At 41.4% G+C, this 27,888-nt stretch overlaps 1 protein-coding gene across 2 annotated transcripts; it reads right to left on the minus strand.

Annotated features, from left to right (window-relative positions):
- Nucleotides 1–853: 853 nt before the first annotated feature.
- Nucleotides 854–27,888, minus strand: dazl (deleted in azoospermia-like). 2 transcript variants are annotated; one of them, XM_007897596.2, is made up of 10 exons: nucleotides 27,766–27,888; nucleotides 24,172–24,321; nucleotides 20,167–20,258; nucleotides 17,956–18,010; nucleotides 16,045–16,111; nucleotides 15,225–15,352; nucleotides 11,935–12,015; nucleotides 11,421–11,471; nucleotides 10,628–10,750; nucleotides 854–1,665 (listed from the first exon to the last, which is right to left on the minus strand). In XM_007897596.2, exons 1-10 carry the CDS (start codon nucleotides 27,775–27,777, stop codon nucleotides 1,636–1,638), a joined length of 789 nt encoding a protein of 262 aa, XP_007895787.1. In that variant the 5' UTR covers nucleotides 27,778–27,888; the 3' UTR covers nucleotides 854–1,635.

Consider the following 27,888-nt stretch of genomic DNA (forward strand, 5'->3'; position numbering starts at 1 on the left):
AGTTCTCAGGCTGATTTGAAGATGTGGCTCCCGCTGTTTCCTGTGGAGCAGCTCCATGTAAGTGATATCACCAGAGCAACCGAGTTGGGGAGGAGACCCTGAAAGATGGGCTCCATGCTGGTAAGCAAATTGGCATTTTTACAAAAATTTGAAAAATTCCAATCAGTATATTTTTTTCCATAAAATGGGGGAATACTTTGAACAAAAAGATACAACCTGAGATGGTTATGTATTTCAGCCAGCAGGAACCAGCAAGACATGATCTACAAACGGAAACCCACAATCTCTCTAAAGCAGTTAATGGCTAGATAAGTGGAGAATATCCCTTATCGTTTTCCTATACAGATGAAATAATTTCAATCAAAAATAAATTACAGAAAATATCGGAGAATGATATTTACTATACTCAATAAAAGTTGCTTGTAGCCCAGAGTTTCATTTGAGAGTATTGCCATTGCTGCCTTATGAGTAAATTAAAAAGACATCCAGTTTCACAATATTAAAAACAGGCCCATTAAATAACTGTGGCCCACAGTTCAATTACTTTGTTGTGAAACTACAAGACACTGCAAGAGAAGTATGTTAAAATGTTCGCTGGGTAGACTGAGTTTGAAGCGACAGTCTCCAAAAGATTTGAAAGTACAGCCTAATTAGGGCTAGAACAAGGATACCCCATTTTACAACAAAAATCAGCCCATCAATAAAAATGGCATGGATATAAATTACAGGATCTGAATCACGTGATTTGTAGTGAAATCTCAATACTTCCTCCTAAAGAGAATCTAATTGTTTTGGTAGACATTTTTAACAAATCATGAAATTCTACTACAATACGTGATATCTTCCACTAATGATAAAATGTGCATTTATTTGAATCTTTATTTAAATTATTCTGTTGGTAGACATGAATTTTAAAATAAAAATATTGCTTCGTCAGCAAATAGACAACCCTGCATATTGCTATTTGGAACTGCAAAATAGCAATTTGGAAGGGAGTGTTTATAATGGGTTCTTGATTGGTCTAGGAGTCATAAAAAACAAAATGTATAGTTGGATCCCTTATAATTTAGGTTCAGAACTGCAAAAATTCCCTTATTATACCCTCCTGTGAATTAGGGCATTGAATCAGTGTAATGTCACCTGTTATTAGCATTCTAGTTTTATTCAGATTACATTACATTAAAAAAACAATGGTAGACAGCAGTAAGGATGCAATTTAATCTAGTGGACAAATTGTCCTTTGGCTTTATGGCCAATCATCTGAACTTAAAATTACAGCCTTAAAGACTCATCCACCATCCATAAATCTGTACGTTAGAGATTGTGTGGTGCCTCCGAGCAATAAGAGGTGGGTCTATGGTACTTACTACGAAACGTGGCTGTAGATACAAGAGTGATTCAACTGGAATGTGACAAAGGAACACACAATTCAGTGCTTCCAGTAGGTAAACTGATTTAAGTGTTACATGATAAAAAGTGGTGCCTGACAAGACCAACGTAATAATGCTTCTCAATTTTTTGGATCAACAGTACAGATTAGTGAAAATCACATTTGAGACTTAAAGATCAAGTTGTTTCATCCTTACTGTAGCCAGGACCAGTTACTTCACTTCAGATGTAGGTGGTTTACCTCTTCTAGACTGTAAATCTGTGTACTCTTTTCTCCTAAAAGAATGCAATGTTTTTCAGCAAAAAATCGTATTCAAACAAATTGCATTTGTAATATTAATTAATAGAAGTGGCAGGTGAGCGCCGCAAATAAATGAATTGTCTTACATTTAAAAACAATTGTCAAACTCTGAATCAGTACTGCCTTTGCCACAATACGAAAAACGAGACTCCGCAGTAACTATTCAGAGTCCTGAAGCAATTCACTTATATTGCAGTTGTTGGGATTCACAAAAAGAGACATAGTGCAACTTCTAATCAGTGGTGACTGATATCATGAGCTTTTCCAGCAGTTTCTGGGGATGTCATTAATGTCAGGAAGTCCTCTCTGGATACTGCAGGGCCACGGTGTACCAGTGTGCTCAACTCAGTTTATTGAAGCCCAGTATAACTAGGTCACAATATAATTTCCAGGTTCATACCTTAGTGAATCCAATTGTCTACACTAATTGAACTGTCCCCATTTGGCAGATAAATGATCCCAACCACCAGCTCGGGTGTGGATCCCTGACTGTTCAGCGTCTTGGGACGTCCTCCTGACGTGAAAGGAGCTATACAAATGTAATTTGTTGTTGTCGTTGTTAGCACTGTCTGTGGGGGTGAGGGACGAAAGGAAAGAGAAGGCTGGCACTATCAAAGAGAGAGAAGCTATGTGAGGCAAGACAGGTTAAAATTGGACAATTGTTCCACACACTGCTGAATACAAGGCTTTGTTTCATCTGTTGCATTAAACTCAATTGGCTGGTCCTTTCGGCTAATATCAAGTGTAGTATCTGTTCTTGTCAATTACTCCTTGGGATATGTGCCTGCCAGAAAGATCTCTTTTTCAGATTTGCTTGCGTTTACATGTCTACAAACAAATCTTCCCATAAAGCTTTGTGGGAGGATTCAGCTCCTGGCATTGATATTGCAGTACTTCTGATCTGAGGAGAGGAAGCCGAGGAAAATGGAACTAGTTTGAGCACTTGATCACTAGGGTCAGGCCGGACTTGCCTGGTGGGAGAGGTGATTCGGTCACCTGTCTTGCTCGGGTGGTTATGAAGACAGGTTTCACGTCTGCATCATCCTTTGACGATATGGGATCCAAGAGTGTTTAGGGGGTGGATGAGTGCATTCCTTGTTCCCTGGAGGAATGCATTTTGGTCTTATTCAGGATGAGTAGGGCCTAATTTCGCTTAACAAAAATAATTAGCTTAGTTGGCAGTATCCTCACCTTGTTCAGAAGCTTGAGGGTTCAAAACCTCATAGTGAGACTTAAGCTCTTTATCTAGGAAGAAATTCTAGTATATTACTGGAGGAGTGCTGCATTAACACAAAACTCACACGTTTATTCTGGTCATTTATGTAAACTTTACAATGTAGTAGAATCCCATTATAACATGACATTGGGTTCATAAAATCCCAAGCAGCGTTATAATAGGGCATTACACATGCTCACAGAAAGCTGATTGGCGTCCACCACTAAAAATTGGCTCCACGTCTGAGTTCATCATCATCATCGTCAATTACTGCACATTGCCATGACTGGCAAGTCTCCACTTTTTAACGTGATAAGACAGACAGCTTTTGAAGCAACATAATTTGAAACAAGCTTGCTGGCTTTCTGCAGTCTTTTTGGTAACTAATTATCAGGGTTTACATTCCAATCTCACTGTAAAACAACCCATGTTAAAAACAGGGATCTACTGTATTTTGAAAAGCAGGAAATGCCCTCATGATAATCCTCCTCCATTCAAATTCCACAAAAAAGCTTGTTGGTCTTTCAATTAGTTTTTCTTTACAGGGCATAGATGTTTGGTGCATTTATAAACCTGCTAAAGATGAAAGTACCTCAAGTATAAGCAATGTAGACATTTCAAGATCCTCATCCTCACCTACAAGGCCATTCACGGCCTCGCTCCCTCCTACCTCTCCGACCTACTATCCCCCTACCTACCTTCCCGTACCCTCCGTTCCTCTGGCTCTGGTCTGCTCCACATCCCCCGCCCCAACTGCCCTACCATCGGTGGCCGGGCCTTCAGCCTCTCAGCCCCGAGGCTCTGGAACTCCATCCCCCAGTGCCTTCGCCTTGCTGCCTCCCTTTCCTCCTTCAAGGCCGGTCTCAAGACCTTTCTCTTTGACCGTGCCTTCAGCTCCCCTCTCGACTCTCTACCCCCCTCCTCGCTCCCTCCCCTCACCCTGACCATTTCCCCCCGCTCGGGTCCTGACCTAACTGTCCAGCGCCTTGGGACGTCCTCCCGACGTGAAAGGCGCTCTATAAATGCAATCTTGTTGTTGTTCAATGTGATCAAGCATTCTATCAAATATGATATTATAAGAGTTGCTCCTTCAACCACAACTATATCCATGTGAATAAGCTAGTTACTCAAAACAAACTTGTTTCAGGAAACTAAACCATACAGGTATTCAATGTGGTTTAACATTACAATCTGGAATGCACTGCCTGAAAGGGTGGTAGAAGCAGATTCAATAGTAACATTCAAAAGGGAATTGGATAGGTACTTGAAAAGTAAAAAAATTGCAGGGCTATGGGAAAAATGTGGAACTAACTTGGATAGCTCTTTCAAAGAGCCAGCACAGGCATGATGGGCCAAATGGCCTCCTTCAGTGCTGTAAGATTCTATGATACAATACCATTTACATAGAGCCTTTCAATCTGGAGGACGTCTAAAAGCATGTCAGTGATGGATGGTCAGCCAGGCTGGAGTGTGGGAGGCGAGAGAGGTGGAGTGGGGAAAATTACACAAATTTTAAAAAAAACACAGAATTACAGTACAGAAGCCCATTCAGCCAATAAAGTCTATGCTGGCGTTAGCTTTTCTATTGAAGCTTCTGAACATGAACAAGTAATTATTTAATTTCTCTCAAGTGTTGTTAGAACAAATACCTGTTGAAGTTTAATCTAAGACATTCCATGTTCTAAAAGTCCTCTGTGTAAATGTTTCTTCCAACCATCCTCTTCTAGTAATAATCCTTAATTTTACATCTACATTATTATTCAATTGCAGATTAGCGAAAATGATTTTTCTCCATTTGCCCTTTCAGAACTGTGAAAACATATTCCAACAACCTATCCCTGGAATTTCCATGTGTAGGTGGGTTGCATGGAAATCTCAGCTTGGTTTGGATACTCTTAAGCACAGTGATGGGTTTCTGCATGTGTCAAGACACTCAGCTGATCAAAAAAAACTTAAGATTTCACCACCTCCACCAACAACCAACTCTACCAGAAAAAAACTATGACCTCTCACCCCACCCTAGCACCCACTGCATCATTTCCAAGACTGTGATGTCCTTGCTCCTTCAAATTACAGATCATGGAAAGACCAAAAGTGTGGTCAACTCCAAGCTCCTCTTCTCCATCACCAACCGACTCCTCCACCCACCCTCTCATGCCTCACCCATCCTCTCCTTCAACGCCAATTGATGCTGGACTTCTTCAAAACCAAAGTCGAGGGGATCCACTCAGCTACCTCTGCCCTTCCGTCTACTAGCTCCTCGCCAACCACACCCCAGCCCCTACCCATCCCTCCGTCCACATCTTCGAACCCGTCTCGCCTTTCTCTCTCAGCACTACTATAGCCCACATGAAACTGACCACCTGCTCCCTCGACCACATCCCTACCCCTCTCCTGATCTCCCAGCTCCACCTCCTTGCCCCTCTACTCACATTTCAAAAACCTCTCCCTGTCCACTGGCACTGTTCTCACCCCTTTAAAAACATCCATCATCACTCCTATCCTTAAAAAAAAAACTCCCTGGACCCATCCCTGCATTCAAATTACCACTCCATCTTCAATCTCCCTTTCCAAGATCCCGGAACAAGTAGTTGCTTCCCAGCTTCGTTCTTTCCTCTCCCGCCACTCACTTCACGCACCGGACCAATCAGGTTTCCATGCCGCCCACAATACAGAAACAGCTTTGGTCAAAGTGACAAAAGACATTTTGTCCATCTGCAACCAGGGCTACCTCTGCCTCCTCGTCCTCCTTGACCTCTTTGCTGCCTTCGATACAGTTGACGGCTATCCTCCTCCACCGCCTTTTCTCTCACCTCAACCTTCATGGTTCTGACCTTGAATGTTTCAGATCCTACCTCTCACACCATCTTCACTTCATCTCCACAAACAGCTTCTCCTCTCGCCCCTGCACCATCTTGTGCGACATTCCTCAGGGCTGTCCTTGGTTCCCTCTTCAATATCTATATGCTCCCTATTGGTGACATCATCCGCAGACATGGGTTAACTTCTACATGTATGAGGACGACACCCAACTCTACCTCTCTGCCTCCACCCTGGACTCCAGGACCACTGCAGTCATGACAGAATGTCTTTCAGACATCAAGTTATATTTGCAAGATATCTGAATGAGAGCTACCTTTGTACAGTTGAACATCAACAAGTCCTAACCCTCATGATTGGCTGCCATCATCACCTCCACACATCAGGCACTGACAGCATCATCAACAAGGATGCACACTCCACCTCACTGAGCCATCCGGAACCTTGGTGTCTGGTTTGACCCTCAACTATCCTTTCAACCCCACATCCATGCCATGATCCACTTTGCCTTCCCCCACCTCCACAACATCACCTGGCTCCACCACTGTCTCACACTGCAGGCCGCCGAGACCCTCATGCACACATTCATAATATCCAGGCTTGACTACACAAACTCCCTGCTTATTGGCCTCTCCAACTGCTCCTTCCTTTGGCTGCAGATCATCCAGAACTCTGCAGCCTATGTCCTCTCCAGCACCAAGCTCCGTGACCCTATTACCCCCATCCTCACCCGATTCCACTGGCTTCCCATCACACAGAGGATACAGTTCAAGATCATGATCCTCACCTTCAAGCCCTCCATGGCCTTGCTCCCCCCTCAGCATCCTCCAACCTGCTTCACGTCCCCCACCCCACCATTGGTGGACCTTCAGCCACTTTGTCCCCACCGTCTGGAACTCCACCCCACAGTCCCTCCACCTCGCTCCCTCCTTTGCCCCCTTCAAAACCAGTCTCAAGACCCTCCTCTTCGACCATGCCTTTGATCACCCGCCTTCCCCGTCCTCCACGCTCCCCGATCCCAACCCCCAGCTCGGGTCGGAAACAATGGTTGTCCAGAACCTTGGGATGTCCACCTGACATGAAAGGCGCTATACAAATGTAATTTTGTTGTTGTCAAAGAGATATGTTTTGAGATGTGCCTTGAAAGAAGATGGGGAGTGAGTCAGAGGAACTCCAAGATGGAATTGCTGCCTCAAAAATAGCTTTCTCAGAAGCAAAGGAGACATTGAACAGGGAAGACATTTTACTTCCTCTACACAAGAGAACCATCTTTAAAATCAGTCGGGCACTGGACACTATTGATTCTATCGACTATGTACCAACATCTTTCCCCTTCCAATGAGGAATCAGGCAGCATTACGCACCTCCGGATTCCTCATTGGAAGGGGAGTCAGAATCTAGCATTCTCCATCAGGGTGGCCCAGCCCTTCCACCCACAGGGCCAGATGAATTGTTAATCAAAACTGACAAAAAAGTTGTCCATGCTCATCAGGCTTTAGGAAAAGCAAGAGCCGATCAGGAGAACGTATTGTACTACAAGTAGAACTGTTAGTTTAAACCTGCTGCACACTAAGTCTTATTAAGCTTTTGTAGTTACATTTTAAGATCTGATGAAAAATTGAAGGATTCCATATTCAGATTAAAAATATAACTTGTAAGCATCTCACTGTGAATATAACTCGCCTTTACATAATCAGCTGATGTGCGACGATGGGTTCTGTGCCTATTCACAGGCAAATACATCCATGACTGTGTCTGCACTCCACGATCAACATAACTCTGAAAAATAAACATTGAGCCTTAGGAATATAAGAATTTAAAAGGACTGACAAAGACCATTGCAGTCCATCTGGCCGATCCGAAAGAAAAAAAATGCTACTCTCTCTTTATCAGAGGAATTTGCAAATATTACGTCCCTTAAAATGTAGTTGAATCCAAAAGCACCAACAGCAACAAAAGTACAACAACAACAAAATTATATTTGCATAGCGTCTTTCATGTCGGGAGGACGTCCCAAGGCTCTGAACAGTCAGTTTTGGACTCGAGCTGGGGGTTGGAATCAGGGAGGGTGGAAGGTGACCGAAGGCATGGTCGAAGAGGATTTTGAAGGAGGCCAGGGAGGGATTGAGGTGGAGGGTCTGTGGGATGGAGTTACAGAGGGTGGGGTCAGAGTGGGGCGGGAGTGGAACATGAAGCAGTCTGCTGAGAGGAGGGAGTGGAAAGTTGGTAGGGGGTTAGGAGGTGGCAGAGGTAGGGGGCTGCAAGGCCATGGAAGGCTTTGAAGGTGAGGACCAGGATCTTGAACTGTATCCTGTGTGATGGAAAGCTAGTGGAGGCAGGCAAGGATAGGCGTGATTGGGTCATGGCACCTGGTGAGGGAGAGGACTTCTGGATGTGCATCTGGATGATCTGCAGCCTATGGAGGTAGGAGTTGGGGAGGCTGAGAAGTAGGGAGTTTGTAGTCGAGCCTGGATGTTATGAATCCATGTATGAGGGTGTGGTGTGAGACAGTGGCGGACCCGGGAAATGTTGCAGAAGTGGAGGAAGGCAAAGTAGGACATGGCACGGATGTGGGGTAGAAAGGATAGTTGAGGGTCAAAAGGACAAGAAGTTTGGACTGGCTCAGTAAGATGAAGTGTGCATCCTTGGATGGTGACGCTCTCAGCGCCTGAGGTGTGCAGGCCTGACTGGAGCCAATCAGGAAAGCTTCCGTCTTGTTGATATTCAACTGCAGAAAGTTATCTCTCATCCAGGACTTGATGTCTGATAGACATTCTGTCAGGATAGCAGTTGTCCTGGAGTTGAGGGTGGAGGCAGAGGGATAGAGTTGGGTGTCATCCACATACATGTGGAAAATGACCCCATGCCTGTAGATGATGTCACCAAGAGGAAGCATATAGATATTAAAAAGGAGGGGACCAAGGACAGAGCCCTGAGGAACTCCACTGAGTGTTGGAGACAATTGTTGATATTAACCAGAAAACACTACTACCCACCCTTTGCTTTCCTGCTTTCAAAATCTCACATGGCTCAGCACCTGTTGAAAGAACTGAAAGGCAATGCTTCTCAAAAATCTTTGCCCCCCACTCACCCACAATGAAACGGCACAATCTGAATCTTCCAATTATAGAGCAACATCTAAAAATGTATGTTTAATGTAGTCCTTTATAACGGTTATCACAATGCAGCACATAGAGGACAAGCACATATTTTTCCTCCCAAAAATGCAACAAATTTCAATACTATTCAGAACAAAGCTACATCAGAAACAAAATAGTTGAAACAACTGGTTATCTGCCAGGTGTGAATCACACAAGAAAGACTGAATGTTTCATCTAGAAAAATAGAACAAGTCAGTAAAATTAAGGAACAATAACCTGAAAAATAAAAATCTAGAAGGGAGGGAGAAAATTTCTCTCCCTCCCTTCTAGAAAAATTTTCTTCCCTTGGGAAGGGAGGAGAGAAAATTTCTCTCCTCCCTTTCCAAGTGATGAAAGTTGAACAGATAACAAAGTTTACTCTATACTGGTGTGAAGTTGTAAATATAATCAAACGATAAAGGAGCTTTATTACATTCAAACAATATTAAGCTTAAACCACAATTTTAAACAATCCAATAAAACAACAGCTCATTGATGTGTGCACCATAATATGGGGCATATTTAATTGAATAAAATGACTGCATATAGTTTCACATAAGACTTGCACAAATGTTCAGCATAAAAGACCATACAATTCACTGAGCCTGCTCCTCTGCTACCTATATTATCACCTTTCAGTTCAGTAGAATGTCACATAACCACATGTTGATTATCCACAGGTCAACTTATTGGGATCTGCTGTAGAAATAGAACTGCAATGCCAGCCAAAAAAAACAGGTGTGCATGATTCCCAAAGTACATGATTTACATGTGCAGCATGATCGAACCAGCAGTGTTAAGTACATTTGTTATAGGTACAATGTGGAGGTAGGGAGATAAAGAAAAAGGCAGAAGAAAAAGACAAAGTGGTGGCATATTGTAATACAATTCCTGATGGAAGACGTTATCATTGTAGCCAATTTCTATTTTGCAGGATGACCCATTATTCATAGTCTTCATATCCACAAAAGGTCCTACAACAACAACTTGCATTTATATAGCAACCTTCACCAGAGCAATGAACAGTGCACTTAAATGTGCCAAAACTTGACGCCAAACTGGGGAGAAGAGGGAGATGACCATAGGCACAGTCGAAGAGGTTGGTGTTCAGGTATAATCTGAAGGCAGGGAAGGAGACATGGCGGAGGGATTGATGAATAGAGACCCATTGGTTCAGGACCATAGTGGCTGAAGGCATGGCCATTGATGAGGTGGGGATGAGGGGCACTCAGCATTCCATTCCAACAATTTACCTACGGAATTTCCATGTGTAGCTGGGATTCAAGGAATTCTGTTTGGTTTGGATACTCTTAAACACGGTAATGTGTTTCTGCATGTAACAGACACCCGGCTGCCAAAAAAAAGGGACATGCAGGGGCTGGAGACAGCAGGGAGTGGGGTGTAAGCAGTCGGAGAGATAGGGAGATGCCAGGTAAATAGTTGATTTGCAAAGGAGTATGAGGATCTTGAAATCAATCCATTCTGTGGCATGGAGCCAGTGAAAAAGGGAGTAGTTTGGTGCGTTGAGGACGCGGGGGGCAGAGTTCTGAATTAGCTGGATTTTGAGAATGGTGGAGTTGGGGAGACCGGCGAGGAGGGCAAAAATCGTAAGCGGAGATGAAGTGATGGTGATAATTGGTAAAGTCACTACAAAGCCCACTTTCCAACTCTTTCCATACATCCTAATATTTTTACTGCTCAAGTGCTTATTCAGTTCCTATTTGAATGACTACTAATCCAGTCTCATCAGCCACTTATTACCTTTTCCACAGGATCTAAAGCTGAAGACGGAGCCTGCTGTGCTTCACATTCTCTTTGAACAACTACAGGTCCTGGATTGATCATTTCAGGGTATGGAAAATTCATATAGGTTGCTGAGGTAGTCTAATATTGAAAAGAAATGAAACAATCTTTTAGTTTCTTGCAACTAGTTTGCACTTTAATTTGAAGTATAGAAACATCTGTTTGTTTCTCATTTATTGAACCAACTATGAAAAAGGAGTAAATCTGCATTGTATTTACTGATGGAAGTTAAACACTCCCATTATTTAAAAGGAAGGTAAAAGAGTTGATCACCTTCTCCCAACCATAGCCAAAGCTTGTTTCAATGCTTTGACTGCCATGTTTTGTAAGGATAGCCAAACAATTCTGGGTACACTGCATCATAGAAGAGATTAATACTTCACTAGTTGATTTTTTTAAAAAAACATCCAATTTTTAAATTACAAGTTTGCTTTACAACCAACAACAAAAATTGCAAAACCAACTTTGATGAACAACTTCAGTCATCAAATTTGCTATGAAACATGTGTAAAGAACTTGTTGCACTGATGCATTTACTGTTGACAAGGAAGAAAAAGGAAAGAGAAAAAACTATATGGTACAATGGGATATGAACAAAAGGCAGAAATGAGATAAACAATCCAGCAAAAATGGCAAAAAGACTCAGCAATGGTCCTGTTGGATGCTTAGTGTATATTGACACCATTCAGGTTTACTCTCCATGGGTTTTGTTGTATTAGTCCAATTACCTTAATTGAAGTTGTATAATTACCTGAGGTATCATCCATCTCCACTGACTTCCTGGAGGCCATTGGGGTGGCACCTATAAATATCACAAATGTTAAAAAACACAAATGCAGATCATTAAGAAGATGAACATGGTCTTCATCTCTTCAGTGTTTTTAAAAAAATCTACAACTAAAGCAGTGAGGTCAATATGTCCCAATACTGCATTTAATCTCAGCATTCCAGGACACTACTAATAACAGACTAACCAGATTCATTGACAGGACTTGAAGGGTCAGACCTGTTACTGAGAATAGGGATTCTTGTCACTCAGCTCCTGCTCCAAGCCAAAAACATAACAAGTAGGTAGGTGGTCCTAGCTGGACAAGCAGCAGGAAGCTGATTAGACAGGGCTCTCGGTAAACCCTTTTTGTCTTATTTGTTGCTGCTTCATACTGGTTTGACATGGTGAGCAATGAGTTAACCATTCAATGCATATTAATCATTTTAAAGTATCAAGCCAACATTCATAGCACTGTTTATTAATTGCTAAAATTTACCTGGTAAGCATAAGCAGGATACTGATAACCCATTTGGACTTGTGGTACTGCTGCAGCTGGAGGGCTAGGGTATGAGTATGTCTACAGAAAAAAACTAGAATTAAAAGTTTCTACATACAAGGATGAAGCAATTTCAATAAAAGTGAAATCACAAGAAAAATCAAAATCCAAGGAAAACTGCATTAAGAATATAAGAAATGCTAGACAAAAAAAAGACCAAGGTCCACCTTCCTGACGGTCGTATGCACATATGTCCTGAACTACCTATGTACTATATCCCATATTAAGAACAAAAGAGATGCTAGACAAAAAAAACAAGGTCCATTTATGACTATTACTGCCATATCCAATTAATAACAGAATCATTTCCAGTTGGTTTAACAAACTTTAAACTTTCCTGAAAGAAAAGAACGACTGCTGAAATCCAACTGAATAGGGCAGGCTTTTCAAGTGGCACACCATCAAGTGGAAGATCAGTAAACCACTGCAATAGATCTAACTACTCATCGGTCATCATGTCTTCCTTTCTGTAATTCTGAATAACAATGCTGAGGGACAGAATGTCCCAAACAGGCATTCCTTAGAATTAACCAACTCAACAAAGATGATCCAAAGAAAGTTCAATTTTCAAGGAACAGAAATTAAAATGTAGGAAGTTAGTAAGAAGTGAAGTCAGTAGGAACATTTTCAGAAATTAAAGTGTAATAGACTTCTGAGCTGAAGATGATGGAATTTCTCTAGTGATTAAGAGCTAATAGTGAGAAGGCAAGCTGGTGTAGTTGAAATCTATCAAACTGCCACTTGTACTGAATGGCTTTTCCAAAAGTGGCAACCGAATCAATGATTTCAAAATGGCATAAGATTGTTTTCGCAGAGCATCTATTTCGAAATATGGTCATCATCCACGAAGCATCTGCTGCGTCCTTCTTTACCACCACATGATATCCAACTGAGCCAACTCCACTCCCATCAGTGCTAGATTTGTAATAAAATTGGCATAAATAAATCAATTAAATCCACTGTGTTATACAACACTACATTTGTATAGCACCTTTCATGTCGGGAAGACATCCTAAGGCACTGGACAGTGTTTCGGACATGAGCTGGGGGTCAGGGAGGGTGGAAGCAGGGAGATTGAAAGCACGGTCGAAGAGGAGGGTCTTGAGATGGGCCTTGAAGGGGGCAAGGGAGGGGGGCAAGGTGGAGGGACCGCCGGATGGAGTTCCAGAGGGTGGGGGCAGAGTGGCAGAAGGCCCGCCTGACAATAGTGGGGCGATTGAGGCAGGGGACGTGAAGCAGACCAGAGCCCACTGAGCGAAGGGAGCGAGCTGGATGGTAGGGGGCAAGGAGGTCACAGAGGTAGGGGGGAGCAAGACCATGGAGTGCTTTGAAGGTGAGGATCAGGATCTTGAACTGGATCCTGTGTGATGCGAAGCCAGTGGAGTCAGACGATGATGGGGTGATAGGGTTACGGAGCCTGGTCCAGGAGAGGTCGCGGGCTGTAGAGTTCTGGATGATCTGCACCTGTGGAGGGTGGAGTTGGGGAGGCTGACAAGCAATGAGTTTGCATAGTCAAGCCTCAATGTAATGAAAGCATGTATGAGAGTTTTGGCAGCCTGAGGCGCGAGACAGTGGCGGAGCCGAGCAATGTTGTGGAGGTGTGGGAAGGCAGAGCGGGTCATGGAGCAGACCATGGGTTAAACATAGGGTAGAAAGGAATAGTTAAGGGTCAAACAAGAGGCCAAGTTTCCGGAATGGCTTAGCAAGGTGGAGTATGCAACCATGGATGGTGATTCCGTCAGCGCTTGAGGTGAGGAGGTGCTGATGAGAGCTAATCAGGAAACCTCAGTCTTGTTGACTTTCAACTGAAGAAAGTTAACTCTCATCCAGGACTTGATGTCCGATAGACATTCTGTCAGGACAGCAGTGGTCCTGGAGTTCAAGGGTGGAGGCAGAGAGATAGAGTTGGGTGTCATCTGTATACATGTGGAAGTTGACCTCATGTCTGCAGATGATGTCACCAAGAGGGAGCATATAGATACTGAAGAGGAGTGGACTAAGGACAGAGCCCTGAGGATATAAGAGGAACTTCATGCAGAGGGTGGTGAGAATATGAAACGCACTGCTGGAAACTGGTTGAATCAAAAATGTATTTAAAAGAAAATCTGAGGGAGAAGGAAACAGAAGGCATAGAGCACAAAAGCAAGGAAGTTCTGCTATCCCTTTATAAGTTGTTGGTTAGGCCTCAGCTGGAGTACTGTGCCCAATTCTGGTCACCACACTTTAGGAAGGATATCAAGGCCTTGGAAAGGGTGCAGAGGAGATTTACCAGAATGGTACCAGGGATGAGGGACTTTAGTTATGTGGAGAGACTAGAGAAGCTGGGATTGTTCTCCTTAGAGCAGAGGAGATTTAGTAGGTGTTCAAAATTATGAGAAGTTTTGATAAGAGTAGATAGGGAGAAACTGTTTCCACTGGCAGGTGGTTCAGTACCCAGGGCACAGATTTAAGATAAGTAAAAGTAAAGTTATTGGCAAATTTTTTTTTATAAACAGTTGTTACGGTCTGGAATGTACTGCCTGAAGCGTGGTGGAAACAGATTCAGTAACTTTCAAAAGGGAATTATATAGGTACTTGAAAACAAAAAAATTGCAAGGATATGGGGAGAGAGCAGGGGAGTGGGACTGATTGGGTAGCTCTTCGAAAGAGCCGGGACAGGCACGATGGGCTGAATGGCCTCCTTCTGTGCTTTAATATTCTATGATTCTAAGGTTATAAGTGAAAGGTGGGGGGACATCATGTGAAATATAAACACTGGCGCAGACTAGTTAGGCCAAATAGCCCATTTCCATCCTGCACAACTGTAGTTAATATTCTGTATACTATCTGCTTTAGGGATTCTTCAGACAATCTGTTGAGGAAATCAGCCAAGTACTGGTAAAATCGAAGAAGGCTGTGTCACAATTAGGGTTCTACTATAAAGAGTCATTTGGTGTACCAGAATTGCATCCAGTGGGTTTCCCCAGTTCTGATAATGGACATCGAGTTGCAATATTTATACATTCTGATTAGTCATCACAAGTTGATTGTAGATATCTGCATCTTTCAAAGAAATTATGGTGCTAAAAATGTGTTAAAATTCTTTGCCAATGTAATGTTGGTGGTACATGAAGGACTTAAAAAAAAAAGTACTATACCATGGATGAAGAAATTCAAAATCAACTGAAGCAAAACACATTCGCAAGATGAAAATACTGTGCAAATAAAACTAGCATTTATTTTCATTTTACCTGTACATACGGCGAGGCAGATCCAGGAAATCCAGGTGACTGATAGCATGCATCCGTATTTTGGTACATGCAAGAGGTTGGTGATGCAATCAGGGGAGCTGGCCTGGCTTGAACTAACTGAATTGGATCTTGATAACAGAATAGAAGCAAAGATGACATTGCCTAAATATCTGCTTTTGGCTTTCATATTTTATTAAAGAATGAAATTCACCTATACACCTTAAAAAAAGTCAAGACATTTTAAACAAAATAAGATTTTGGATCACTGGTTTGTTACTGTGGGAGTTGATATCTTAAATACTCCATGCCTCATCCCTGGCCATACCTAGCATGAGATGTAAGAGATTTGTTGAAGGTACTTGCTCATTCACTGCCAGCTATCACTTATTTTCCATCCTAAAGGCAAATTAAATTCAACATTTCTCCAAGACTCAACCAGGGAAATTACATGAGTTGGAGGTTGGAAATGAGCAAGCAGTCACATAAAAAGTGACGGATGAGGCCTATGATTCTTCAAAATAAAAGATAATTTTGCCAAAGGCGATAATGCGATAAAACCACCACAAACTGTCAACATGCACTACCTACAAAAATTACCAATGTAAATCAAGGATGTCAAATGTGTATAGTGAAAGGGAATCTAAAAGACAAAGTTCGGCCTGAAAATGAATCAGAGCAGAGCTGGGAGGGAAGGTCACTTGATATACTGTGAGATTATATAAAGGGGCAATATTAGGTGATTTTTCTTCTTCCCATCCTTATGGGATGGAAGGAAATTCTGGCTTGTATTTGGAAGCTAATGGAAAGAAAGAAAACTTACATGAATCCTGCTGCTTCCTGATTGCTGGTCCAATCTTCAATTTCTTGCCTTTGAAGTTGATTTGGGACTGTAATTGAAACAAATCAAGCCCCTCTTACCCAAACACAATTTGTTAACAGCAAACAGCCATTTGTAATGGTAGACTTGAAAAGTGAAATAGATGGCGGACACCACTGAGTCACCAAATTCAAGTCAGAATCACATTGAAAAATGAGTATAGTATATAGTAGAGGACTTCTTAAAACTTCAATTGGCATAGTAGGCAACACAATGGTATTCTCTGACCCTGTACATTTCTTTGTACAGCAAACAATTGTTTACAAGCAGTCTTCTTCATCCTTAAAAAGGGAGAAAAGTCTAGGGATAAGGTACGTACCGTAGAATTCCCATTAAACATGGTATTTGTAGGTCCATAAAATACCAATCAGCTTTATAATGGGTTCTATCGATGGCCAGCACTTCCGCATCACGACATCACCAAGTAAGTGACTGGCACCGTCAATGTGCATGTATCCAAAAAGCCAGTTAGCTTTATAACATGCATCATGATTTAAATCACAACGTTGTGCTTTGTAATGCATCATCTCATGACTCAAAAGAAGTCATCTCGCAATGACTTATTTTGAAGTGCAACTTCACAATCTAAAACAAGTGATAATAATAATAATAATAATCCTTGCATTTGATATAGCGCTTTTCACGTCGAGAGGACGTCCCAAAGCGCTTCACAGAATAGACTGTAAAGTGAATTGACTGTATATTTGTGGGCGAACGCGGCAGCCAATTGCGCACAGCAATGTCCCACAAACAGTCGTAGATTGAAAAGTGATGGAGCAGATTGGATTTCTGCCCGCTTTTTGTATTTTGGCAAGTGCTGTAAATGTCAGAGCCTACACTCGACGTCACACTATTAGCAAACCAACATTATAATGGGGTTCCACTATGCTTTAATGTACCTTGCTACAGTAGAGAAATAAAATCTACAAATATACCCATCACCTATAAGCAGCGTTTCTCAAATTAGGCCATCATGACATGACCAATCAAGTGACTGGCAACATTAATGTGCATGTATCCAAAAAGCCAATTGGCTTATCAGCATGCATCACACTTTAAAATCACAATTTTGTGCTTTTATACACATGAGGTATGCAGTTGCTACCTCAGCTTTACGCCAGCTTTAGCATCAAAACAGTGCTGCTTCTTAAAAGCGATAGTCTCAACTGCTAAGCCGATCATAACTTTACCGACAATTCTGTTCCCTAATAATATTTATGCACATCTCAAATGTTTTTCGTATATTGTGCTTTTCTCATTACTGTCTGTGCAAGGTTTATTTGGGTCTGTCCAAATCCTAACCGAAAGGTTAGAAGAATTGTTGCGAGAATGATGACTTATACCAGGAGTTAAATCTACAGCACAGGATACCATTCAACCAATCGAATCAGCACCAGCTCAGAACAAGGAAATCAATTCAACCTGACCTCCCTGCCTCATCCCCAGATCCCTTTTCATATGCCTGTGTACTTCCCTCTTGAAACCTGGCAGATTGTCATATGAAAGTTGAGTATATTGTTGGAAAAATAATAAAAGAAAATGTTGATGCAATTTATTTATTCTCCTTCCTACAGAGATTTATTTAAAAATCACTAAATTCAGCAAGGAATTCCTGAATCTCCCTGAAATGGAATGCACTTATTGACAGTATAAATGGTGTTATGAGGCATCTTTTAATGGATGTTCCTCATCTTTTCTAAATGACAGTAATTCACTTTGAAAATACTCCCATAATCTGATTTTCTCCATCACCAAGATCAGGATAGAATAAGTTACTTAAAAAGCAAACTAGAACATGCTCTCTCTATAAATCATTAACTACTCAAAAGAAAATGCATATAAAAAATCACTTACTTCAGAAATAATCTTCTGAATGTCAACATCGTTATGGAATGACACAAAGCCATATCTGTTTTTGAAAATAAATAGGACACATAGACAAATATGACAACAAAATAAGCCTCAACAGATTCATCAGACATATTATGCTGAGCCAATTTTTTAAAAAGTTGAATTGTTTGCCTCATACAGGCAAACATGGTAGCCAATTTGCAAATTATAATGTCCCACAAATATTGCTATGAATTGAATGATCAGGTTTTTCTGGGGGTGTTGACTAGGACACACTTCTCTTTATGAGTCGTGCCATGGGATCTTTAACACCAACCTGAACAGATAGCTCAGACCTTAGTTTATCAACTTATTTGAAGGATGGTGCCTTACAAAATAGTACTGCCCCAGTGCTGCAATAGTATCAGCCTTGGACTATATTTAAATACCCACAAGGGGCTTAAATCCACAATTTTCTGACCCAGGTGCAAGAGTGCTATCAATTGGGCCAGACTAACACCTTGGAGCATTCTACACATGCTATTAGAGCCAACTCCAACCTAAAAGCTGAGAAGTGAAAGAGATACTTACCCCACACAATCTCTTTCCCATGACTCATGAGAACCCACAAGCCGTGGGTACATTATAGGGCAACCACATTATATAACCCTTTTGTCTGTCCCAGGAACTGGACGACCAATCTGAGGGTTCTCAATTACAATATTCCATTCCCAACTCCTATCGTTGATGAGTTTTAACCTAAACAAGCTCATTACACATCAAAGCGCTCTGAGATGCCACCCAGCATGGAGGGCACTATATAAATCCAAGTTGTTGTAATAGGACAGTTACACCTGGTGGCCGCACCGACTCCCAGTCTAAATACTCTAAATACGGTCTCACCAATGATTTATACACTGGCAGAATTACCCCGCTATTTCGGCTTGCTGTTGACCTTTCGATACATCCCAACATCTGGTTTGCTTTACTCACTGGCACAGAGCATTGTTGCGAGAGCTTCAATTTATTGTCAATCAGGACCTCCAGGTCCTTTTCCATACATATTTTTCCTTCCATTCAAATAATCTCTTCCAGGATTTTTTGTCCCCACGTGAAGAGCTTTTTCATTTCTCCACATTGAATTTCATCTGTTACCAATCTGCCCGATTCCCAAGTATGCTCAAATCTTCCTGTCACCTAGCTTGTTCAGTTTTCTCAATCTACCCCCTTGATTAGCTGGGTTTCATCTGCAAACTTAACCACTGTGCTTGCAACTCCTAGTTCCAAATCATTCATAAAAATATTAAACAAAAGAGGTCCCAAAACAAACTCTTGTGGAGCTCCATTGGTAACGTTTTCCATGTCTGTAACCACCACCTGTAACCACCACCTACTGGGTACTTCCGGTCAACCAGTTGTGTATCCACTGTAATATACCTCTACCAATTCCAGCTTTCTTTACTTGCAGCACCAGTCTGTCAAGAGCATCTATATCAAAGGCCTTACTGAAATCCAGTTATACAACATCCACCCTTGTCACACCATCAAAGAAAACCAGCAAATTAAATTGGCAAGACCTTCCCTTCATGAACCCATATTGGTATCCTTTATGATGTTATTTCTGTCCAGATGCTCCATGATTTCACCCTTAATAAGAGTCTCCATAATTTTACCCACAATGCACACCAAACTTACTGGTCTGTAGTTTCCTGGGTCACTTTTGTTATCTTTCTTAAAACTAGGAGTTACATTTGCCTTTCTCCAGTCCCCGGCACCTCTCCAGTATTCAGTGATTTTTTGAAAGAATTCCCTCCTCACTCTGCTGGGCTCGCTGCTTGAGTGAGGCTCTTGCAAATCTCCCGTATATAGGCCTCTGACACAACCAGTTTCAACCGGTCAGCAAATATTAACCAATCCCTAACACCTGGCCTGTGACTAATTGCCTATTTGACTTGCTTACCTGTTTGCTTGAAAAGTTCTCTCTTGCTCAAGAAAGAATTCCCACTCTTCCTAACATAAAGAGTTCTCTCTTGCTCAAGAATTCCCACTCTCACCAAATTCCTTAACAGAATTCTCACTCTGTTCCACCTCACTCAGTTCCCTCCTCACTCTGCTGGGCTCTCTGCTCGCCATAAACTAGTTACAAAAAGTATAGCATTTAGCAAACAATTTCTGAATATACTGTAGTTCCAAACAATTAAGCATAAAATGTATATGCCCAATACATTTGCTTACCCTCTGGAAACACCACCTCCATCACTGATTATTTTAACTTGCTTCACAGCACCATATCTTGCAAAGAAACCCCGCATTTCATCTTCACTCATCTATAATAGGAAAGATCAGAAACATATTTGGCATTTAAAACTATAAATACAACTCAATTTGTTCCATAATGCAACATTATACAATTTTTAGCCTTTTGTTTTCATGAAAGAAAGCTAAATAAAGACTTCAAGACAATGCTCTGAAGACAGTGTCTCCAAATCCAAATGAAATGGTTGGGTTTCAACCCATTGTAATATACTTTCACCAATTCTGATGATGGGTTTCAAACCTCATGCATCCATGGAGATTGTATTTAACTAGGCAATTTTCTCCCCAACAGAAAATATGTTTGATATAGTGCCTTTCATATCAGAAGAATGTCTCAAAGAATTTCACAAAGTATAGTGTCAGTCTTGCTCAGCCGGTACTATTGCACCTCTGAATTAGATTGTGGGTTCAAGCCCACTATTGGTACTTAGCATACAGTCTATGCTGACACTCCAGTGCAGTGCTTGGGGTGTGCTGCATTGTCAGAGGTGCTGTCCTTTGGATGACAATTTAAACCAAAGTTTCATCTGCCTGTCTAGTAGACATTAAAAACCCTATGAAACTATCTGAAAACAGAAGGGAGTTTCTCGCTGTGTCCTGGCCAACAATCCTACAAATAAAATTGGTCACTCACTCCAAGTCTGTTTGTGGGCCATTACTATTTGCAAATTGGTTGCTGCATTTCACCTACAAAATACAGTCATACCACTTTATAGTATATCCTGTAAAGCACTTTGAGACATCTCCATGATGTGATAAGGCACTACATCAAAAGGAACATTTTTTAAAAATATACTACACTGTAAAGTGGATTGACTGTTTTGTAAGCTAATATTGAATTTTACACATTTTTCTTTAAGGAAAATCTATCTCCCTCTTCTATCCAATTATAGCATTTAAAAATAAGAAAAATTGAATAGTTGACCACCACTATATGGAAAAATACAGAATGGTCTAGATTTCCTGTACGTTTTAAAGCATCTGCAAATTGTTAGTCTTAATTTTGAAGTCAGTTTTCTGTAAGCTTCTAAAGAACTACAGAAAATCAACTTCATAGTTCAGAATGAATTCATCAATTTGCTAATTTTGGACATCTAAAATGCTACATAAATGTAGTGAAATAGATTCAGGAAGTTTCAGGCGCATTGATTAGACAAAACTGTCTCCTGAGCAGCTAAAGGCTGACTAAGCTTAAGAAAATCAGCAAAACCTATTGCAAAGCAGGCTTCTTAATGACGTTTTCAAACTTGTAAATCTATGATACAGGAAGAAAAGAAAATACTGTGAAAATGCTACAAGCAGTCAATGGTTCAAGGTTTAATTCCAAGGTATTTTGCTTTTAAAGAACCAATGCCAGTGCACTGTTGTAAATGATGAATATCCATAGCTGCAGCAACTCCCACTAAAACTACACAATACTCAGTTCTGGAGAAGGCAATATTCTCAATTATTTTCTATATTCTAGTGTAAGGACGTATATTTTGGGCAATTCTCAAAATGCAGTATTCCTGATTAGAATGGAACCAAGCTGTCAAAAAGAAGCAATTCTCTTCACATTACTATATAAAGATCTCATCCACCTCCATCAAAACACCATTGGCAGAAATCCGAGAGCTGCTTGTCGAAAACAACCCTCTTAGTGACAGAATAATAACTTGACAGAATTTGAATAAAGCACAAAACAATTATTTTAAAAAGGAGAATATCACTGTCTGTTCGGGTGGACGTTAAAGATCCCATGAGACTATTCAAGTTTCTCCTGGTGTCCTGGTCAACAAATCCCCAAAATAGATTTCAAGCCCGATTGTGGGACATTGCTGTGTGCAAACTGGCTGCCTCATTATTCCCTCAGAATACAGACAATCAGCTTTACAGCATATTTATCTGGTGAATTGCTTTGAGACGTCTCAATACCATGATAAGGCACAGCATCAAATGCGAGGAAAATTATTACTGTGCTATTATTACTCAGTGCAGGCTTATTTTGGTTGCTTCATAGTTGCAATCATACTTCAATGTATCAATTTGTGAATGCAGCGCGACATAGATAGGTTAGGTGATTGGGCAGGTAGGTGGCAGATAACGTATAATGTAGGGAAGTGCGAAGTCATCCACCTCGGTAGCAAAAACAGTTGAGCGGATTATTTTTTAGAAGGGGAGAGATTGGAATGTGTTAGCGTCCAGAGGGACTTGGGTGTCCTTGTACGAGAATCACAGAAAGTTAGTCTGCAGGTGCAGCAGCAATTAGGAAGGCGAACGGTATGTTAGCATTCATTATGAAAGGATTAGAGTATAAGAGTAGGGAAGTCTTGCTGCAACTGTATAGGGCCCTGGTGAGACCACACCTGCAATACTGTGTGCAGTTTTGGTCTCCTTATTTAAGGAAGGGTGTACTTGCCTTGGAGGGGGTGCAGCGTAGATTTACTAGGTTAGTACCAGGGATGAAGGGGTTGAGTTATGAGGATAGGCTGACCTAGAATATAGAAGAATTAGAGGGGATCTTCTGGAAACCTATAAGATCATCAAAGGGCGTGATAGAGTGGATAGTGGGAGATTGTTTCCGCTGGTTGGAGAAACTAAAACCAGGGGTCACAACCTTAAAATCAGAGACCAGCCCTTTCTCACTGAGTTGAGGAAGAACTTCTTCACTCAAAGGGTGGTGAATGTATGGAACTCACTACCCCAAAGGGCTGTTGATGCTCAGTCCTTGAACATATTCACGACTGAAATTGATAGATTTCTTATTGCAAAAGTGATTAAGGGATATGGGGATAAGGCAGGTCAGGTTATTAGCTGGAGTTAGATTGGAAGATCAGCCATGATTGAATGGCGGGGCAGGCTCGAAGGCTTGAATGGCCTACTCCTGCTCCTACATGTTATGTTATATACTCATTAGTGGCTATTGCAATATAGAGATGTTAATAATGTGAATGTGTAAGATTCTCTGCTCCAACCCCACTCCACTCCCAAAGTTAATTCCTGCCAAACCAATTAGCACTGATCAGGGCTTTCATTTAAAAAAATTAGTAGTCACGATCCTATGAAGCAACAGTTGAATGCCATGAGATGAAAGCTAAGCATCTACCTTCAGACAGCAGCATTAAGAATGATGTAGGAAGTGGAGAGAAGGGTTCCACCAGTTTGATTCTTAAGCAATTTTTAAATTTACAATAGCATTAGTCAAACAAACCAGCTGAGGGTTAAAAGATCTAAAGTGTCCTCAAAAATACTACTTTAGTCCAATATTATTTGGCAAGACTTTTCAATTTTAGTGTTTTACAGGTGCACAAATAACCACTAAAAACACATAATGGTATAATTGGGGTCCATAAAATACTATTCTACATTATAATTGGTCACTTTATAGCTGTTCAGCACTTCTGGGGTTGCTGACTTCACTGAGCATGTGGAATGATGCTAGCCACAGAGCAGCAGCAGTTGATGTCAGGAAGCTCTCTGTGCCTGTACATCATGCAGAGAAAACAGGCCAGGCAGATAAGAAAGTAATGCACTTTGATATTTTGCTGTCCATTGTGTGCCTACATTGCATCTAAACCTGCAGCGTAGTAATACCTGGGTCAAACTGAAGTGAATTTCAGAATTTAGAATATACTGCAAACCCATTTACTTTGGCACCTACTACCCCCCACCCCTCCCCCATGGAGCAGGCCTATGCTCTTACTTTGTGACACTATTATTGTGGCGCTATATCTTTAGGCAATCACTGAGGGTTGTCTTCTCTATCACATCAAAAGCAAGTGATTTTTTTTATTTTTCAAACATCATTTAATTTGCACAATGGGCCACCAAAAAAAATCAATTTTACAGTATACATTTCCATTTAATATACTGAATGATAAAAATTACCACCAGGCAGAAAAAAATCATTATATAATTATTATCATTGAATAAGATATATCCTACCTCAAAATCAATTCCACCAACAAAAATAGTGTTTGGCATGATTCTTCCACTTGGTAAAACATATCTTCGATTCATTGAGGGTGCTGCAGAGGACTGGTTCTCCAGTTCTTGACCAGCATCACCATCTTGTGCTTCATTAATTCTCCCGGACTGGAAGATAAAAGATTTAGGAATATGAGGAAGAAATCTCCACTAACTCAGGCTGCTATAAATTTAGGTTTTACCTTGGGGATTTAAACATGGAGAAATCGTTGATAGCAAAAAGTTAAATTGACGCAAAAATCTGTGAACTAGGATGATTTCCAGATATCAGCGTAGACTCAATTCATGCTCTAGAACCCCTGATGCCACGAATTGAGCCTACACTGATGCCTGAAAATCTCCCCTCTTCACCACAGTAAGAGTGCCAAGTGTAATTGCTTGGCATATTGTAAATCTGGTTACTAGGGATACATATCAATAAAAAATACTTCCATTCGCAATTTTAATCAGAATGACTAGTATGTGAAAAGGAAAATTCTGAGAACAGGAAGTGGAATCTTCATTAAGATGTGTCCAAATCAGTGTCCATTTCCTAAGTTAAAGTGATTTTCTGTGAAAGTTCATATCAGCAGCTTAAAGGAATCTTATAAACAACATTTGTGATCAGCAGTCTAAAACAAGTGTTGTGGTTTTAGACCAAAATAGTTTTGTAAAAGATTAAAATTGTTAAGCACCTATCAAAAAAACTGGTTTTAATGGATGTTCAACTAAGCCTGTAGCTCTGTGGTTAGAGCACTCGCCTCGCAAGCGGGAGACCTGGGTTCGAATTCCGGCATGGCGAAATGATGGCAAGTTTCCTTACTCCACACACCTGTTTACCAAGCAGAAAGTAGGAACCTGGTTGTTAGTCGATTGGCGGATCGCTTTTCCAGGGGTAATAATTCTTTCAAAAAGTATTAAATTAGTTACTTCAATCCATAACTATTTGGGGGAGAGTTGTGCGCAATTGGCTGCCGTGTTTCGCCCACAAAATATACAGTCAATTCACGTTACAGTATATTCAGTGAAGTTCTTTGAGATGTCTCAACGACGTGATAAGCGTTATATCAAATTCAAAGATTATTAAACATCCTGATAAGACAGCTGCAAGGAAGGTCACATGAATCTTCAAACTAGGCAAAATCCGTGAAAAAAATTGGATATTTAAGATCAGTATATTTTAATCAGTTAGACGTTATCAAGGACCACTAGGTAAATTAATCTTGAAACACGTTGCCCTCGAGTTTATACAAAAATAGTACAGCAATACTGAAGAGGAACAAAATTGTCTGGAACACTGAACCTAAAATGGTAGAAGCTGATCCTGTGCATTTGGATTTCTCTCAACTAAAGAACTGCAGTGGCCCATATGTTACATGGACTTATAAATGAGATCCATCAAGATACAAGTCATCTACAACAACAACTCAAAAAAGTTCAAACTCCTTAACTTGCTCAGCCAAGTCAATATTATACAAGAAATGTAATCGTAAAAACAATAAGACTTGACAAAAAAATGAAAACATTAGCCACTCAGTACAAGACTGATTGGCTTGTGGAGTCCTATAGCTCAGTGGTTAGTGCACTCGCTTTGCAAACGCGACACCTGGGTTCAATTCCAGGCAGAGGGCAAAACCTTGGGCAAGTTTCCTTACTCCACACGCCTAATAATAATCCCTCCAAAAAACAAATAATAAATTGGCCATTTTCAATCCACGACTGTTTGTGGGACATTGCTGTGCGCAATTGGCTGCTGCGTTTCACCCACAAATATACAGTCAATTCACTTTACAGCATATTCTGTGAAGCGCTTTGAGATGTCTAGAAGACATGAAGAGCACTATATCAAATGCAAGGATTATTATTATAAAGGGTAAGATGGCAAATATAACAATGACATTGTTTGAAAATTAAAGTTCTCTTCACCATGTTACAGAGTATCAGCTTAGCTCAGTAGGTAGTACAGGTCAGAAGGTCAAGGCCTACATTCCCCAAATCAAATAGATTTTATTTGCTGGTCTCTATTGTACTCAGAAATACATCTTGGCATTTAACAAAGTTTGACAAGCATTTTCAATGAAGATTGGCTTATCTCACATAACTACTTCAAACAAATTGTTCTGCTCGAGTGGGAAAACAAAAACAATATCTGGCAAAGGTCGAAAATAGGTTACTTTCAGTAATTACACTTATAATACAATTTTTGTACTGAATAGGTCTTTAGCTTTTCTACGAGCAGAAATCTCAAGTTAGCACAACGCCACAACTGAAATAAACGGGTAACTACTTCCATGAAAACTAGTACAAATCTACCTGCTTAGACCCCCCCCCACACACACCCCCACAATCCACATCATCACCTTTCCCTTAATCTTCGCACAATAACACAACCTATTTTGACACGACCAGGAATATGAAACAAAGTCAGGGATACGTTCCAACATCCGAACTTCATCCCAACATCTAAACTTCGAAAGGATCTGAAACATGGTTTGCTGAAGTTATGGCCAGTGAGGTCTTTTGTGTGTGTGTGTGTGTGTGTGTGTGTGGGGGGGGTGCAAAACCCCAGCGCCGCGACTACAGCACGCGGTTGGATGAGGAGACGCGCTGGTTTCCCCCTCGGCTCCAGTGCACAGTACACACAGCAACGGCCCCCGCGCTGCCATGAGAGGACGGTCACCAGGGAGGGAGGGAGGGAGGGTTCATAAATACTTCACGGCTTTAATCCCCCTCATCCCTGTCCGACAGCCAAGCTCACGAACCGCACTGCGAGAGGCGAGCAGAGCAGACGGCCATTTTAAGGCTGGCGGGTGGGGGGGGGAGTGGCACAAGGTGTGAGTGTGTGACAGGACGCAACGCAAGTTGATCGTTTAACAAGATTCCTGTATACGTGTGTGTGTGTGTGTGTATATATATATATAAACACATATATAAAATCAGCATCGCCTTTCACTCCCCGCCAAAACAAAAATGGGGCGGCCTTCGACGAGATGCGACTGACCCGAGTCGAGAAGAGCGGGAGGTGGGAACTTCGAACTTTTAAAAACCCTCTTCGTTTTAAAGGAGCGATTTTATTTTAAGTTGCTGTTGCCTTGTCGTGAAGGGGAATAAATAAATCAATCAATCGATAAATAAATAAGTCAGACGGGTTGACGATGGACGCGCGCAACATCCAGAGGTTGTCCTGCCCGGGTTTATCTTCTCGATGTCCTCCGTCCCCCCTCTTAACGCTTATTACTAATTATTATTATGAAGATTAGAGTCGGTCGGGGACGGTAAAGAACGCGCTCAAAGGCGCCCTCGACCTGTTGGGGTTTGCAGCCGTCCGTCCTGCGTCACTGACACCACCTCACACCCCCCACCACCACACCCCAACTCCATTCTTCCTCTCTCCCCCCCTCTCTCTCCCCCTCTCTGGGGATTCACCGTCAAAGTCAAACATTATTTTTTTTGTGTGTAAAAAGGTGTGAAATACAAAAAGAACGAAAGGTGAGAAAGTAACGTCGAAAACACCACCACCACCACCATCAACAACAACACCCTCCTCCTCCTCCTCCCGCCGCCGCCATTTACCATTTCCGCCATTTTCTCCACAAGCCGTTGAGTGGGAGCCGATAAAAATCTGCTGGAAAGAGCGAGAGGGCGAGGCCCGCCCGACACGCGCTCTTATACCACCCGCCAGCGGAAGCGCCCATT

This window comes from Callorhinchus milii, unplaced genomic scaffold, assembly GCF_018977255.1.
Source record: "Callorhinchus milii isolate IMCB2004 unplaced genomic scaffold, IMCB_Cmil_1.0 Scaffold2, whole genome shotgun sequence".
In the NCBI taxonomy this organism is placed as follows: domain Eukaryota; kingdom Metazoa; phylum Chordata; class Chondrichthyes; order Chimaeriformes; family Callorhinchidae; genus Callorhinchus; species Callorhinchus milii.